Here is a 16,418-nt window from a genome sequence, read left to right on the forward strand (position 1 = left end):
ACCATTTCCTTTGGCACCCATATGGTGATGCATACATACTTCTCTTACCTATTTCCCTTAATTAGAATTTAATTTTATTTTTTAGTTAAGTTAAAAAACAAAGCTTTTCAAAACCATTTCGATTATTACCCATTTTGAATAATTGATACATTTTTTAAATAATTTGAATATAGATAAGTTTTTAAAAGATGGCAATTCTTTTCATAAAAATAAATCCTACAGCCCGATCCCTTTAATTTGACACCCTATTTTTGAAAATCGAACGAACGGTGCAGATCTTTTATGCTGAAAAAATGCCTTCGCGTATTATATATCGTCGCCTGGGTAAAAGATTGTCGTAAGCGCTATTTTGACGATTTTAAGTTCTAGATGCAGTTATATATTTTGAAATAAGATCTTTCGATTGGTGTTATCAGTTTTCAGATATCTCCTTTAGTTTCCGAGATATTGACTACAAATTTTTCTGTAATTTAGTAAAAATTTAGTTAGTGATGCTGCCATATTAAACTAATCAATATCTTAAAAATGACGTTCTCCATTTTTGGATATCTCCTTTAGTTTCCGAGATATTGAGTAAAAAGTTTTGTTAATTTAGTAGAAATTTTGATCACATTTTGTCGTATTTCCTACAAAGTGGCTGCCAATTCGTGGACAAATGACGCTTACGACAAAATTTTACTAAAGAAAATCCTTCATAAACTCAAAGCTAATTAACATTAAACATTAAAAATTAAATAATTTAAGAATTTTGTTAACTAGTAACATTTTCAGAGACTTTGGAGAATATCTATCTTCGCGTTTTTGAGAAATTGCATTCCAAACTTCAATCGCGATTTCCCGCAACCTGCCGAAATCAACATACGACAATCTTTTTCCCAGGCGACGATATATAGATTAGGGCATATTTAAATTTATGTCGTTTTCCTCTTTTCAATGGAATGACCCTTCTACGAAAAATTGCGAGTTGCCAATTCGTTGCCATTGACGATTTTTACCTATTTCTCATGTGTTGCTTGGTGGGTATGTACAGTTGTCCACAAAATCATAGGATTGCGATATTTTGACCAGTTTTGGCTATTTGGCTTTGTTTATTTAATGTTTATTTTTTTTATAAAATTCCAGCTGGTTATGGGTCATTCGATGTAAAAGAGGAAAACGAAATAAATTTTAAAATCTCTATTTCAATTGAAACCTTTTTAGGTGACTACATTTCATTTATCTGTTAATAATATTAATTATAAACAAATAAAAATAAGTGGTAATTTTTGTCTAAGGAAACTTTTATTCACGTATAATCCCACCAGTTACAAGGACAAGTCCCACAAATTTAAATATTTTTTTTTTTTAATATTCTATCAGCCAGTTTCACCAGTAATTTAAATGTGAAATGATTTTTTATTTTCTGTCAAAATATACAAATATACAATTCAAAAAACTAAAATCAAGTTTCACTTAAATTACTTTCGTGAAATTGGCTGTATGAAGATTATTTAAGTTTAATTTTTATTGAAAACGAAAGTGTATAGTTCATGTTTTACAACACAAAAACATCGTTATTGAAAATTAAGCGTTTTGGCTAAAATTAATCTTTGAGTGCACAAAGGTAAAATAGTTATTTTCAGTGTCCCATCAGGCACATTCCTTCAAATGATAGTTACATTAAATTAAGAAATCGTTTGGTATTTTTGCTAAAGCAATTGTACATTAGTTTTATCGTTCTATGTTAAAAAATATCATTTGTTGTTGTATAGATCCGACGACATACAGTATTGGCCAATACAATAGCACCATTTCAAAATCATATTGTTTGCCACTCATGTTTATTTATTTATTTTTAAGAGTTTTCAATTAAAATACAGTTCATTCTCTGACAAAACTCACATAAACTTAAGTTTAAAACTTTTTAAAAGTCCGCAAAAAAGTGCAACAAATTTTCACCCAAATTTCAAACTTTTTTCTCAGAAGCGGTAGAATTTTTTTGAATACACAGTTTTATAGCCCATTCGATTTTAGTCTAATAATGTGCAAGTTTCAAGTGGCTAAAAATTACCGTTGATTTTTTAGATTTTTTTTCGCCGAGGATGTTGCGGGTTTCTGCCATATAAAAATAAATTGTGTTTAGTCGTTATATGGAAGCAAATCAACGGTAATCTTTAGCGACTTGAAACTTGCACATTATTGGACTACAATTGAATGCGCTATAAAACTGTGTACTCAAAAAAATTCTAGAGCTTCTGAGAAAAAAGTTTGAAATTTAAGGGAAAGTTTGTTGCGCTTTTTTGCGGTCTTTTAAAAAGTTTAAAACATGGGTTTATATGGGTTTTGTTAGAGAATGAACTGTATTTTAATTGAAAATTCTTAAAAACAAATAACTAAACATAAGTGGCAAACAATATCGCTTTGAAAGGGGGGTGCTATAGATATGTCCAATACTGTAGTTGTAATTCAAAATTGGTTACATTCCGTAGTAAAATATCCCATCAGTCACAATGCAATGGCCCTTATACAACTAGCGCTATATAAACTTTTACCCAAAATTTAAAAAAAAAAGTCTTGATATGCAGCTCTTTGTAGCCCATTTATTTCTAGGATAATGAAGTGGAAGTTTCAAGTTCGTAACAAATCCCGTTGATTTTTGAGAATTTTTCCATACAAAGTATGTTCGACAATTTTCCTTTATATAGAGGACATTGTCAGAAAAAAAAGCCAAAAGTCAACAGGATTTTGTAGCATCTTCAAATTTGTAATCCATTATACTAGGCTAAAAATTTTTTCTAAAGGTTCTGATTAAAAATTTGGAAATTTTGGTGAAAATTTGCAGAATTTTTATAATTTTTGCATAATGTTTGGTGTTTGTTGTACAACCAGCTACTTTTATAAAAAAAAAAAAAACATTAAATAAACAAAGCCAAATAGCAAAAACTGGACAAAATATCGCAGTCCTATTATTTTGTGGACTACTAAATGTATAAATATTTATGATGAGCCCAGGGCTCGCATCGTCACATAGGATATCGTATTACTCGTCACGTAGAAACACTTTTCGGATTATGACATACGTGAACGTGCTCTTCATCCTATTCAGGGCTCACATCGTAACGTCCGTTCACGGATCGCAAACCATACGAAAGAAAATTATATATTATGATACCCCAGTCGTCAGTAACAGTCATGAAGTCGAATCGTAACAGTCATGAAGGAGCAACTCGTCACGTAAAAATGCCTATTTCGGATTATAACAGTCGTGAACGTACTGCTCGTCTCGTAATTCGAAATATGTAAGTATTTTTACGTGACGATTTCGATAAGTCCCCACCACCACCTCATCTTTTACGTACGTAAAATAGACATAGCCCGCCCTTATCGTGATAATTGTTCATTTGTTATTACTAGCGCTCGCGGTCATTTCTGCATATTTGATTAAATTTTTGTATTTTTTGGATTATGACTATAGAATTAAATAAGCGATATGTTCATACATACACATGTACATATATATTTTCAGCAAAAATTTCAAATTATAGTAATTTTATTATGAATTGTCCACCTACGTCTGAATTTTCCTGCTATTTAAAATCGAAGTTTAAGATCCTTCCGAAGTGATTTGAAGCAGAAATGTCTAACGTCTAGTTGTAAGGAGAATCGATGCGCGAATAATTAAAAATCTGTACCTACGTCCACCCTTTAATTTGGTAAAAGTTACATAACGATCGAACGATTGCCAGGCATAAAACCTAAGCAAATGCTTTTTCTTAAAATTTCAGAACTTTTACTCGTATGCATACGGCCCAAAATATATAAGTATGTACGTATGTACAAATCGTATGTTTTTTCCTACTTTTTTCTTCATCTGTAAAAATAAATTGAAAATATAGAAATGCCTTGGTAGGAGCAGAGAACCGAGGTTTACCGAATTATATGTCGTCAAAGTTCAGACTCCTCGGAGGGTCCTTTGAAAAACTATGAAACTGGACAGTAACGCTTAGCACATTGTACCGCATTCTTTTTCTTGTATTTGAAAAAGCATCAATATTTCAGCAACTGAAAATTCTGAAACATACGCAATTATTCGTAAACTAGAACCAAACTAAAAAAGGACATAAAACCTTTTTTGTGGTATCTGATGTATAAATGCATAATAACATATGTATGTATGTCAGAAAAGTTATTCTAAGATAAGGGTTATTAGCTTTTTTCTTATATAAACTCCTAATTATCCGTTTATTCCGTGTTTTATTTTATCACTTAAAAGAAAAACAAATCAAATAAGTTTGACCGGTTGTACTATGTGCGATGTTTAATTTTTTTTTCAATGCTAGCGGTTAGGATTTCGATAGTTTGTGTTATTGTTTTCGTTTGCAACGACAAGGTTACAAATAGAAGTTGTATAGATAATAGGGGTATTATCTGAGTCTTGCAAAGCCCTTGCACGGTGCACGGATTGCAATCTGTGCCACTTGCAAGGGCTTTGAAAGACTCGGAGAATACCCCTAATATTAAGAACAAAACTGCTGAAGTGCTTGCGCTTTTAGGCTTGCGCCAGCTTTTTTATGTGAACATGCATATTTACTTTAATATTAATAATAATTTAAGGCAGATTGTGCTAAGCATATTTTACTATAGGCAAACTAATTGACTACCAATGTTAGCTATACTAAACTTTTCCTTAGGTGCCATTTCTCTAAAGTCTCTAAAATTAAAGCAATTTAAAGGTTATTTCAACCAAAACTTCTTAACCTGAAAATCTGCAAAATTAGAACTTTTTATCAAGTTTAATTTTTTTGCACTCAAGAAATGTGTTGAATGGAAACGAGGAAGAGAGGTATCCTCTTCAACTACCCAACAAGCAAAATATACTTCGGTAAATCAAATTAATTAAAGTTTTCACAAATAAACATTATGCTGTAAAACTGAGGATTCTGTATCATCAAATAATGCGTTGGATTGGCTCATATTCGTAAAAGTGTACTTTAGCCGCTTTAACCGCTTTAGCCGTTAGTGATTAAGCCAACCTTTTCTCAAAAAATACTAAAATGATGAGGCTGTGTTTATTTGCATTAGAAGCCCTTATTTGCATTAACGCGTGAATTATCCCCTTTCAAACGAGCATCAGCTCCGTTTTCACAGTGTTTTTTAATTCTCGTACTGCAGTTAACTTCAGTTTTTGTACTGTAAATCAAAGATAAAAAAAAACACAGAGTAAACGCATGTTCACATTATCGTAATTTACGGTTCATTTGTAATTTAAAGCTCAGTTATGTAAGACTTAGACATGACTTGCCTTGAAAATTGTATATCTGGCACATGAGCAGCGCGTGTATGTAGTTACCCAAAAACAAAAACAACTTCACTCAGAAACTTTGAGAACTAAAGATTTTTGATATCTAAGGTCGGTGTTATGCAGAAATTTTGTTTGGCAAACTGCGTGCAATTGTTGTTGCAGCAAACTCGGAGAGAGCGAGTTTGGCGACTCTCACAGCAAACTAATTTTGTTTGGTCAAACTGCAGCAAATTCGGTGTTGTCATATACAAAAATTTTAAATTTTGCGCGTTATGTACATCTGAAATTCTCATTTCGTGTTGGCAATAGCCATGAAAACCATAATGAACGTGCAACCCTGTGCCAAACTCGACATAACCACCTCCGAGCAAACTAAGCAGCCGCCATTTAATTTGGCAAACAAAAGTTTGTCTGCATAACACCGACCTTTTAAATTTCTAAGTGCAGAGAGAGCCGTGAGAGTATCATGCTGCCATTTAATTTTTTAATAAAATCCCTACAAATATGCCACGGAAATATAATTTCTTGTATAAATGTAATTCATCTGGCAATCGCAAAACAAACTTTCATATAAATACAGAAATTTAAATAAAAACAATCACAATTTGATGCGCGTAAATAAATTCATTTTAATTTTAATTTTGTATCTATTTTGGCGTAAAAAGAAATTAAACGTTTGCAATTTTACGTGTACAAATACAAGTGCTAAACATCAAAACAAAGAGAAAAGGTAATTGACAGGCTGAGTAATCCTTTCTAAGTTTCTAGGTAAGTCAAGTCGAGTCTAAATTTTGCATAACCCAGCTTTTATAAGCAAATCATGCTGAAATCAAGTAATTTCAATTTGTAAAATCTGTCAATAAATTAAATAGAAATGAAATAGTTTATCATAAATCAAGAACCAATTGAAGAAAAAAGATGTTTCATTTATTTTAGTCCCCACCAACCATTTTTTTTTTTAAATCAAGTACAAACAACATACTCGTACGTACACGTAACGAAATTCAAGGAAAAAATGTTAGTACACCAATTATATTTTAAAAATTGCTATTGAATTGGTGTTATGCAACTGATTTTCTATTGAAATTAATGGCTGCTTGCATAGCATAGGGTGGTTAATTAGTTGACAGCAGCTGTATTACATTCTTGTGGGATGGTAAAGTAAGAGTTATTTCTTAGTGAACAAAACTAAAAAAAATATCAAAGATAGAGTTATAATTTTTATACCTGACACCACAGATTTACAGGAAGCGAGTACTCCCCGCCAACTTTTCTACCGCGGAAGTCACTAATTCGATACGATAAATGCCGGTGATATTGCTATTTTTTCCAGTGCTTATTCGCTTCTTCAGAAAGTTAAATTTTCGATAACACGTAATGCGAAATTTGGGATGCCTTCGAGCTTGGAAACACCACCGCAGAATTACTTTAAAAAAAAATTATGCTCATACTTGGAAGAACTTCCAAGATTTGCTCTGTCAGTTTCACTGTGCGACAAATTTCAAAAAGTTGGAGGTGATGGGAATCGGACGAACAAAGTACCAAAGGATTTGAAAAAGTTGGTTATCATTTCTTATTTATCTCAATTTGAGGTTGGAGAAATAAGATCCCAATCCCAAGGGATGGGATGGGAGGAGTTTGTGCCACAGCTTAATGTTCAACTGAAACATTTTTATTATACATATATATATGTATGTAGGTATGAAATTTTTGAGCGAAACCGAAAAAAACATGTTTATTTTTATTACCTTAAATTCACAACTTCAAATTGATATAAAAAGGAAATGCGAACCAACTTTTACAAATGATTTGGTATTGATTCATATTTTGACATCTTTTAATGAATGCAATTGGTCTCATTCCCATCACTTTTTGAGTGTTGCAAAATAAAAATCGTGCGATAACCTTTCAAGAAATAGATAGAAATGTTTTTTGTTTTTGTGAAATGAGATACCACCCCATTGTAAACATCAAATAGTGACGAAGTAGTACATCGTCATCATGATTAAATAATTAAAGGTTTGCTCATTAGTGGCATTCGAGTTTTGCATCGTCATGATTATTGAATCATGGTACATCGTATCGTAGCGACAGGCGATAAAATTCTCTTCAAATTGCTGGCAGGGATAAGTTGTTAATGAGCTGCTCTAGGTTACGCCAGGTTAAGATATCTCATAAAATTGTGTTTCATGAGGATTTTTCTTGCTTTAACTTACTCTAGTTTTTGTTTTATGAGCGTGCGCTACGGGAACTAGAGCAACTTAGAGCACGATTTTCTGCACCAGCTTTTTTGATGGAGTAACTTAGAGCAAGCAACTGTTTTGAGAACTTCTGCCTGAAAAGTGCTTCATGAGATTTCTGGTCCGAGTTGCTCCAACTTGCTCTATTGTTTTTTGACAGCTGCTCGATTCTGCTCTAACTAGAGCTGCTATGAACTTTTTTCGGTCTCATTAAACATAACTATTATGTGTTACGTGCATAAATATTCAAATGTATTGGGCTTATTGACGAATGCATGAAAAACTTATAAGCTGCCGCGATCTCTGCAATGATAACAAAACTAAGCCGCTTGCAGCATTTGAATTTTTATAACAAAAAAAAAACTTATCATAATTTATTGTGGTCCAACGACAGAAAGAGCAAAACGAAGAAGATAAGAGAGATGACGAAACAGGCGAAAACGACTCGGAGAGCAGAAAGGATGAAGGTAAACGCAAAACTTTTTAAATAATGGATGTTTATAGTTGGCTAACTAATACATATGTACGTTTCATAAAGGAGAAGCGAAGGAAAACGATGATGAACAGGCGAAGACTAGTGATGAGGCCGCAAAGCGGAAAGAAGACGAAGAAGTCTCGAATGAGGTTTGTATTTTACTATTTGATCATACTTTTAGACCAGAGGTGGGCAGCTTCCACAGAGAATTTTTGTAGTGTGCGTGCAATTCAAGAATGATCCCAGCAAAATTTTTGGCAAGTGCTTCTTCTATCATCAATTCTATAACTAATTGACAGGCCATCAAAAAATGTTTTCCGATTATCTTATACATTACCAGTCATCAAACAACTTAGTTTTGCGTTACATTACACAAGTGCTTCTGAGTAGTGCGCCAAAGAAGCGCGTAATATGAAAATTCTTCTACCTTTCGCCTTACTCTTTAAAGAGTGCAGTTATTTTTAACCGACTTCCAAAAAAGGAGGAGGTTATCAGTTCGTCGGAATATTATTTTTTGATTTTATTTTATTTTTTTTTGTATGTTACCGCATAACTTTGGACCACGTCAACCGATTTCGATAATTCTTTTTGCATCGGAAACGTAGTGTCTCAGAGGTGGTCCCATACTAATCTGGTTAAGATCCGATCAGTGGATCATGAGATATATATATATATTTTTTTTTATATGAGAGTTGAAGTCGGTTTTTTTTTGCTAAAAATTACTTGTTTCTATCTGCTTTAGACACTTTCGCTTTGTTTTATAAATTTCTGCAAATGTTTAATGACGCGAAGCCAGGCTAAAGTTGAAAATTGTGAATTTAAGTGATTTGATTAATACTAAAAGGTGAAAAAATTTTGCAAAATAAGCAGCATGTATAGTAAAAGGCATTTGGAACGCCTTATCAGCAAAGAGAAAGCTATTTTATATGAAAAAAGCCGAATGAATTTCCTAGAAATGGAATGAGTGCAGTGTCAACGAAGAAGTAGAAGGCGTTCAAGAAAATAAAAACGATAACTTAACAAAAAACTAAGACAGTGGTTTTTGGAGTGTAGTCCAACTGTTGGAACGTGCAATCGCTTGTTAAATATTTTGCAATCCCAAAAATCAACGGTAAGTCGGAGCTACTTTCAACTTACTCAAAATATTTCTAAAAAATCGAACTAAAAATCTTTTCCAAAGTATTTTAAAGTTATGATAAGCACTTCTTCTTCTTCTTCTTCTTTTTTGGCGCTGTAACCGCCTAAGCGATTTTGGCCGAGTTCAGCAAAGCACGCCAGTCGTTTCTGCTCTGTGCCAACTGACGCCAATTGGAAACGCCAAGTGAAGCCAAGTCCTTCTCCACCTGATCTTTCCATCGCAGTGGGGGCCTCCCTCTTCCTCTGCTACCACCAGCGGGTTCCGAGTTGAATACTTTCAGAGCTGGAGCGTCGGTGTCCATTCGAACGACATGACCAAGCCAGCGGAGCCGCTGTATTTTAATTCGCTGCACTATGTCCATATCGTTGTAAAGCTCATACAGCTCACCGTTCCATCGTCTGCGGTACTCGCCGTCGCCAACGCGTAAAGGCCCGTAAATCTTCCGCAAAATCTTTCTCTCAAACACTCCAAGAGCCGCCTCATCGGATGTTGTCATTGTCCATGCTTCTGAGCCATATACCAGCACGGGCATGATGAGTGACTTATAGAGCGCGGTTTTCGTACGTCGAGAGAGGACTTTACTCCTGAATTGCCTACTCAGTCCAAAGTAGCACTTGTTGGCAAGAGTGATTCTACGTTGGTTTCAATGCTGACATTATTATCGGTGTTAATGCTGGTTCCCAAGTAAACGAAATTCTCTACTTTCTCGAAATTGTAACTGTCAACAGTGACGTGGGTGCCAAGGCGCGAATATGCTGACTGTTTGTTTGATGACAGGAGATACTTCGTCTTGTCCTCGTTTACCACCAGACCCATTCGCTTTGCTTCCCTATCCAACTTGGAAAAGGCAGAACAGACTTCGCGGTTTTCATCGGCATAAGCCAGCAATTGCACGCTCTTATAGTAAATTGTTCCTGAGCGGTTCAGTTCTGCAGCTCTTATTATCTTCTCCAACACCAGATTAAAGAAGTCACATGAAAGGGAGTCGCCCTGTCTGAAACCCCGTTTTGTGGCGAACGGCTCGGAGAGGTCTTTTCCAATTCTGACGGAGCTGGTGGTATTGCTCAACGCCATTTTACACAGCCGTATGAGTTTTGAGGGGATGCCAAATTCAGACATAGCGGCGTATAGGCAACTCCTTTTAGTGCTGTCAAAAGCGGCTTTAAAGTCGACAAATAGGTGGTGAGTGTCGATCCTTTTCTCGCGGGTCTTTTCCAAGATTTGGCGTATTGTGAATACCTGGTCTATGGTGGATTTGCCAGGTCTAAAGCCACACTGATAAGGCCCAATCAGTTCATTGACGGTGGGCTTCAGTCATTCACACAATACGCTCGATAAGACCTTGTAACCTATGCTTAGAAGGCTGATCCCGCGGTAGTTGGCGCGAATGGCGGGGTCACATTTCTTGTGGATTGGGCAGAGCACACTTAAATTCCAGTCGTCGGGCATGCGTTCATCTGACCATATTCTGCACAAGAGTTGATGCATGCACCTATGATAAGCACTATGTACCTGAAATTTGTATAAAAAATAACATGATTGTGCGTTATTTACAAAACCATCAACGTGAGCCAAAATCACCCACGCGCCCATCTCTAGTACACACTAAATTTCATCGAAATCCGATGATAAATTTCCGCCCACGAGAGTGGAGGACGTGGCAAATACTCCACCTATACAAAATTTCGTAAAAAGGAGGTGTTTGCATTTTTTCGAAAATCCGAGGGTGAAAAGGAAGTAACGTGTTCCATATGAGTAAAGCCATGTCAAGTGGTCCTCGAACATTTCGTTAAATCACGGATTCAGGAAATATATATTTCATTGTAAAGTATATGTTATGCTTCTGTCGCAATGTGAATATTTCGTTAAAATTCCAATTTTTGTCAAATTTATTAACAATTAAAGTTTTTAGCACCCTCAAATTAAAAAATAATTTTTAATTTTCTTTTAAACCACAATAGATAATGCAATGAAATTTTTAATACAAGTTAAGTAGTGTGTGTACTATCTTTTAAATGTGGAATGGACGCATAATTTTTTTAAACAATTAATTTTGCAATAACTTAAAAAAAAAATGCAATTTTGAATGCTTTCTTCACGCTGTTTTGGAATAAATATACTGCACAATTGTGGCAAAAATGCTACACTTTAAAAAACTGTAAAGACATATTTGTACTTTTACTCTGTTTCCGAGATATCGATTTTTTTGTCACTCGATGCGCTCTTCTGTCGCACCAGCGCGCTGAGCTGTTTGCGGACGCGGTGATTTGAATTGAACCTGCACGTGCATGATTTCAGCAGATCGTCAGGCTTTTGCATTTTTGAAATTTGGATGTAGAAGTGTTAGAAAATTGTTTTACTTCTCCGATGGGGCTGGATCGCAGTACAAAAACAAATTCAACTTTTTGAATTTATGCTATCATAAAAATGACTTCGCGATCGAACCCGAATGGAATTTTCTTGCGACGTCCCACGGCAAAGGAGCTTGCGATTGTGTCGGAGGGGCTGTAAAAAGATTAGCGCATAAAGCAAGTATGCAACGTGTAACTGGTGATCATATAAATAGCCCTAAAGCTCTTTATGAATGGGCGAAAAATGCCTTCAGAACAATTGATTTTGCTTTTTGTTCTCAACTTGATCATGATGCACACGAAAAAAAGTTCCAAACTCGCTTGAGCAAAGCGATAGCAATAAAAAAAACTCGTCAGTATCATCAGTTTCAACCTGTAAATGGAAAACAAATTCAGAGTAAAATTTTCTCAAAAGATGTTTCGTTGGTCAAAAGTGTTATCAGTAAGTAAAAATTATAGTAGTAGAATATGCTGTTTTTCGCAAGAGATGTTTAATAATTAAATTTATTGTTATGAACGCGGAATTAATTTAGATGAAATTATTTTATACATATCGATAGTTCGATGAATTTCACGAATACTAAAATTCGATAACTCAACAAACTCGTTAACTCGACCAATTTCGATAACTGTAAAATTCGAAGGCTCGATAAATTTCGATAACTCAAAAATGTAAAAACTTTGGATACCTTTATAAATTTTTACTTTTGACATCTCCACATTTTTCGAAAACTATCTAAACATTTTGATGACTCGTTACACTCTGTTAAGACGATTAAATTCGATAAGTAGTGATAAATCGATAAGCTTATATAACCTTGAAATTTCGATAAATCGATATATTTTGAAAATTCCATAAACTTCGCTTCGTTGAACCAACCAATTTCAGTAGATCAATAATTATCGATAACTCTGTAAGTTGAAAGAACTCCATGCATTACGACACCTCGATAAATTTCGTTAAGTCTATAAATAATGATAATTCAATAAACATCGATAGCTTGATACATTTCTTTAACTTGACAAATTTCGTTAATCCCACACGTTTTTCTAGCTCGATAACTATCTGTAAATTTGGACAACTAAGTTTCTGTGTCTATAAATTTCGACAACTCAATAAACATTGATCAGTTTGAATAATTCGATACGTTGCGATAACCTAATAAGCATGGATAAATTTCGATAATTATAAAGTTCGATGATTCGATAAATTTCAGTAACCTTTATGGCTGATTTTATTTCGATTCCTATCGGAAAATTTCAATTCAGTTACCCTAATTCTTATGTATGTCTCATTGTCTCCATTTGCGCCTTTATCTCCATTTTCGTCTTTATCTTCACTATTGCTTTCTTTTTTTGTCTTCATCGTTATTACTTGTCATCTACATATTTATCTTTCTTTCAAAGTTTAATTTCAAATACGAAGTAAAACAAAATGCGAAACAGCTTAAATTGAATAGGTTGCAAAAACAACCTATACACAAATAAGAAAATTTTTAAACGACAATTTTCAACCAATTTCGAAACTATAAAAACCCTCCTCATCTACAAAAAATATTAATATCATATTTTCATCATATTTATCATAAAGCAAAAGTCATTATAAACCATTTATGATATTGAAATTGAAAAGCGTGGGGCGCATGTAATAGACCTGAATTGATATGAAGGGTAATATATGTATGTATGTATGTGGATATATGAATAACGACCGCTTAAAATCGATCTCAAATTTGTACTTTCTCTGTATAAATTTTAGGTCTATGTTATGTAGTTTGACTATTGTCAATTAAATCTAATGCTTTGTATTGCATGCGCTCTACGTTCTTCGTTTTCAATCTCATAAATGGTTTATAATGACTTTTGCTAAAATTTCAAAATCAAAAACTATCAAAACAAATTCTATGGGACTGAGAAATATTATTTTCTAATTTTAAGTCCATTTATAAAAGCGATGTATACTAAAAACATTTTTTTATTTTATTTATTATTTGCTATGCTTGCAAAGACGTCACGAAATGGACAACAATTTCAGTTACAATAACCCTAAAAAAAAATTGCCTGGTAAACATTGTCTCGTCCCCGGGCCATAACAAATTTTCTTTGTGTGTTTATATACAGTTACTCATAGAAGTATTCGTTGTTTAGGTTTTCCACGATATTCAAAATGTCTTCCATTATAAATCTGGTTCGTTAATATTTATTTAAAATATAGCTCATTCTATAATAAAAGCCGTATAAATCAATGTAGCAAGCTTACTACAAAATTTGCAAAAATGCAGCGAGTTTCAAAAAAATGGCCATCGAAATTTCAGACTTTTTAATCAGAATTTTGGAGTATGCAATTGTGTAGCCCATTAAATTTCAACATAATAAAGTGCAAGTTTTAAGTGGCTAGGGCTTACTGCTTACTATGCAAAGCATAAAAAAAATATTTTTATATGGAAGAAAACGGGGGATACTGTCAGCGAAAAAAAATCAACGATACTGCCTAGACACTTAAAACTTAACCTTTATTAATTTAAAATTTAATAGACTACAAAACTGCAAACTTAAACAATTGTAAAAATCTGTCTCGCTGAATTTTTGCGAATTTTGCAGAAAGCTTGCAATATTGATTTATATGGTTTTTGTTATAGAATGGCAGCAATTTAAATAAAAATTAAGGAACAAATTTACAATGGGAGACATTTTGAATACCGTGAAAAAACTAAACAACGAATACTTCTGTGAGTAACTGTAAGTGCAAGAGCATTTCCTAAAGAATTGAATCCGCAATACTTTGGAAAGGGCCCGCTGATCATTCATTGCCACATTTTTCGTAACTAAATTTGTACATATCTTTCCTTTCATTGCAATTTTTACCTACCTCTACCTCCACATTAAACCTGGCCATGTAACAATTCATTAAAAGTTAGACGGAAGAAACAGAAAAGAAATCTGATGGAGAAGAAAATGTAAATGAAGAAACAGAAAGTGAAGATGTGAAACCTGAAGCGGAAGAAATTAAAGGTAAAAGACAATGGTATTCAAAATTGGTATTTAAAAACCAGCCACCACATTACAATACTGCAATACTAAACAGATAAATCTGATGAAAAGCCTGAAGAAAAAGTCGCTAAAGAAAGTGATAAAGGCGATGCGGCGAAGAGCGAAAATGATCCGGAAGAGAACCAAACGGAAGGAAATGCGAAAACTGCAGAAATTGCGGTTGAAGAGGGAAATAGTGCCGATAAGGAAGAAAATGATGAAGATGAGTCCAATACTTCAGAAGTAGACAACAATGAAACTGAAAAAGATAAAGAAGTGAAAGACGAGCAAAATAAAGTAGAAAACAGCGAGAACTCGAAACATGTTAACAATGGAACAGAAAGGCAAGCCCCTGATGCGAGTACAGATGAAAAGGATACAAACGAAGAAAATTTAAAGGAAGCTACAGAAGATGAAGGAAAGGAAACCAAAGAGGTTGAAGACAGCGAAGTGGAAGACAAAGGGAAAAAGCATGAAGAAATAGGAAACGTAGATAATATTGAAGAAGAGAAAAATGAGAGTGGAGAAGATGAAGATAGTAAAAGTGAAAACGAAAAAGATAAGAAAGCAGAAAATTTAGATCTAGCGAAAGAAGATGAAAAGGAAGTTGAAACAACAGACACAATGGAAGCTGATAAAACTGCAGAAAAGGAATCGGAATCTACCCTTGATGACAAAAAGGAAACTGAAGCGAGCGAAGAAGACCCAGAAAAAGAATAAGTAGAATGATTAATATGTATTTACAATAATAGAATTCGTGGAGCGGCAGACTGTTTAGCACATCGTTAACTTAATTTAATGCTTCATTTCCATTCACAGTATATCACAGTAATCCTTCCTTGTTTATAGAATTTGTAACAGCTTGAATTTTTTCCAGGTTTCTTCCGAGTACCGCGTCCAAACCCTCACTGCTTATCGTAATTTAAATGATATTAATTTCTATTTTCACTTCAAAATGCGTATGAAGGTATTTGTATATTTTTGTTTTACCTTTCGCTAGCTCGTTCAGCAGCAAAATGTGTAGATCCCAACAAGAGGTTGCGGTATTCTTCTGGAGGATGTCTTAGTTGAGAGTAAAAACACGTGCAGCTGCTCATTCTGAAGCGGTGGTTCATCAATTAACCAGTGCTCAACATGGTTTTGGAGAAAAACAATTGCTTTAGTTTTATTTCTTTTTTATTTTTGTTTCTGTGAATTTATTTTTACGTTTATGTTTTTACACTAATGACGACCATCATCACCGGCAAAAGTCGAATATTAAACAAGAATGTAATTGCCTCCATTTGTTATAAATTTTAATCATTAAACACCTTCAATATTTGCTTTTACTGTGTTGATTTCAAATTGTAAAATTGGATTTTATAAGTAATACAAAACTAGCATAAATGCTACCATTTAAAAAAAAGTTGTAGTCTGTTTTACAATTTCATTTAATTTTTCTTGACAAATGCTCAAATAGATGTATCTACATGTAAGTATTTTTTACTAAAACCATATCAATTATATGTTCCTAAAATTTATTCTTAATCTTAGTTAATGTGTGTTAGGTCGATGGAATCATATCGACAGTACTCCTATTATCATATTTCCAATCAATTCAAAACGCATAAGGATGTAAGAATTTGTAAACCAAGAATATAAAAAGCATGAACTAAAGCATTGTGAAAACATGATAAAATTATAAAATAAAATTCTAGCATTCTAATATATCTAGTCGGTACCCTCGTCCTCGGAACTATCAGTCGTGAAATCGCTAGAGTTGTCATGCTGTTCATTATTTTCGGGCTCCGATTCACTAAGGTCCCATTGTGGGTGATCTGTAGGTGGGACGGGCGCTTTCTTAACGTCCAATTTCAACTCTTGCTGTTGATCCATGCCAAGATAGGAGTCTAAAAGAAATTTT

The 16,418-nt window shown here is 33.8% G+C and overlaps 2 protein-coding genes across 2 annotated transcripts in view; one reads left to right on the forward strand and one right to left on the reverse strand.

Annotated features, from left to right (window-relative positions):
- The first annotated feature begins 3,171 nt into the window (after positions 1-3,171).
- Positions 3,172-15,235, forward strand: LOC118746352 (myb-like protein X). The gene is made up of 3 exons (XM_036480207.1): positions 3,172-3,264; positions 14,404-14,497; positions 14,571-15,235. The coding sequence occupies exons 1-3, from the start codon at positions 3,172-3,174 to the stop codon at positions 15,233-15,235; spliced, it is 852 nt and encodes a 283-aa protein (XP_036336100.1).
- A 491-nt stretch (positions 15,236-15,726) lies between these two features.
- Positions 15,727-16,418, reverse strand: part of LOC118746272 (translocation protein SEC63 homolog) — a 7,490-nt gene continuing 6,798 nt past the window's right edge. Inside the window, exon 6 of the mRNA XM_036480111.1 lies at positions 15,727-16,418. This exon is cut by the window's right edge and continues 30 nt beyond it. Within this exon, the coding sequence (XP_036336004.1) occupies positions 16,226-16,418 (193 nt within the window). The 3' untranslated portion in view covers positions 15,727-16,225.

Source organism: Rhagoletis pomonella, unplaced genomic scaffold, assembly GCF_013731165.1.
Source record: "Rhagoletis pomonella isolate Grant_MI unplaced genomic scaffold, Rhpom_1.0 Rhpom_scaffold_00010, whole genome shotgun sequence".
NCBI classification, from domain to species: domain Eukaryota; kingdom Metazoa; phylum Arthropoda; class Insecta; order Diptera; family Tephritidae; genus Rhagoletis; species Rhagoletis pomonella.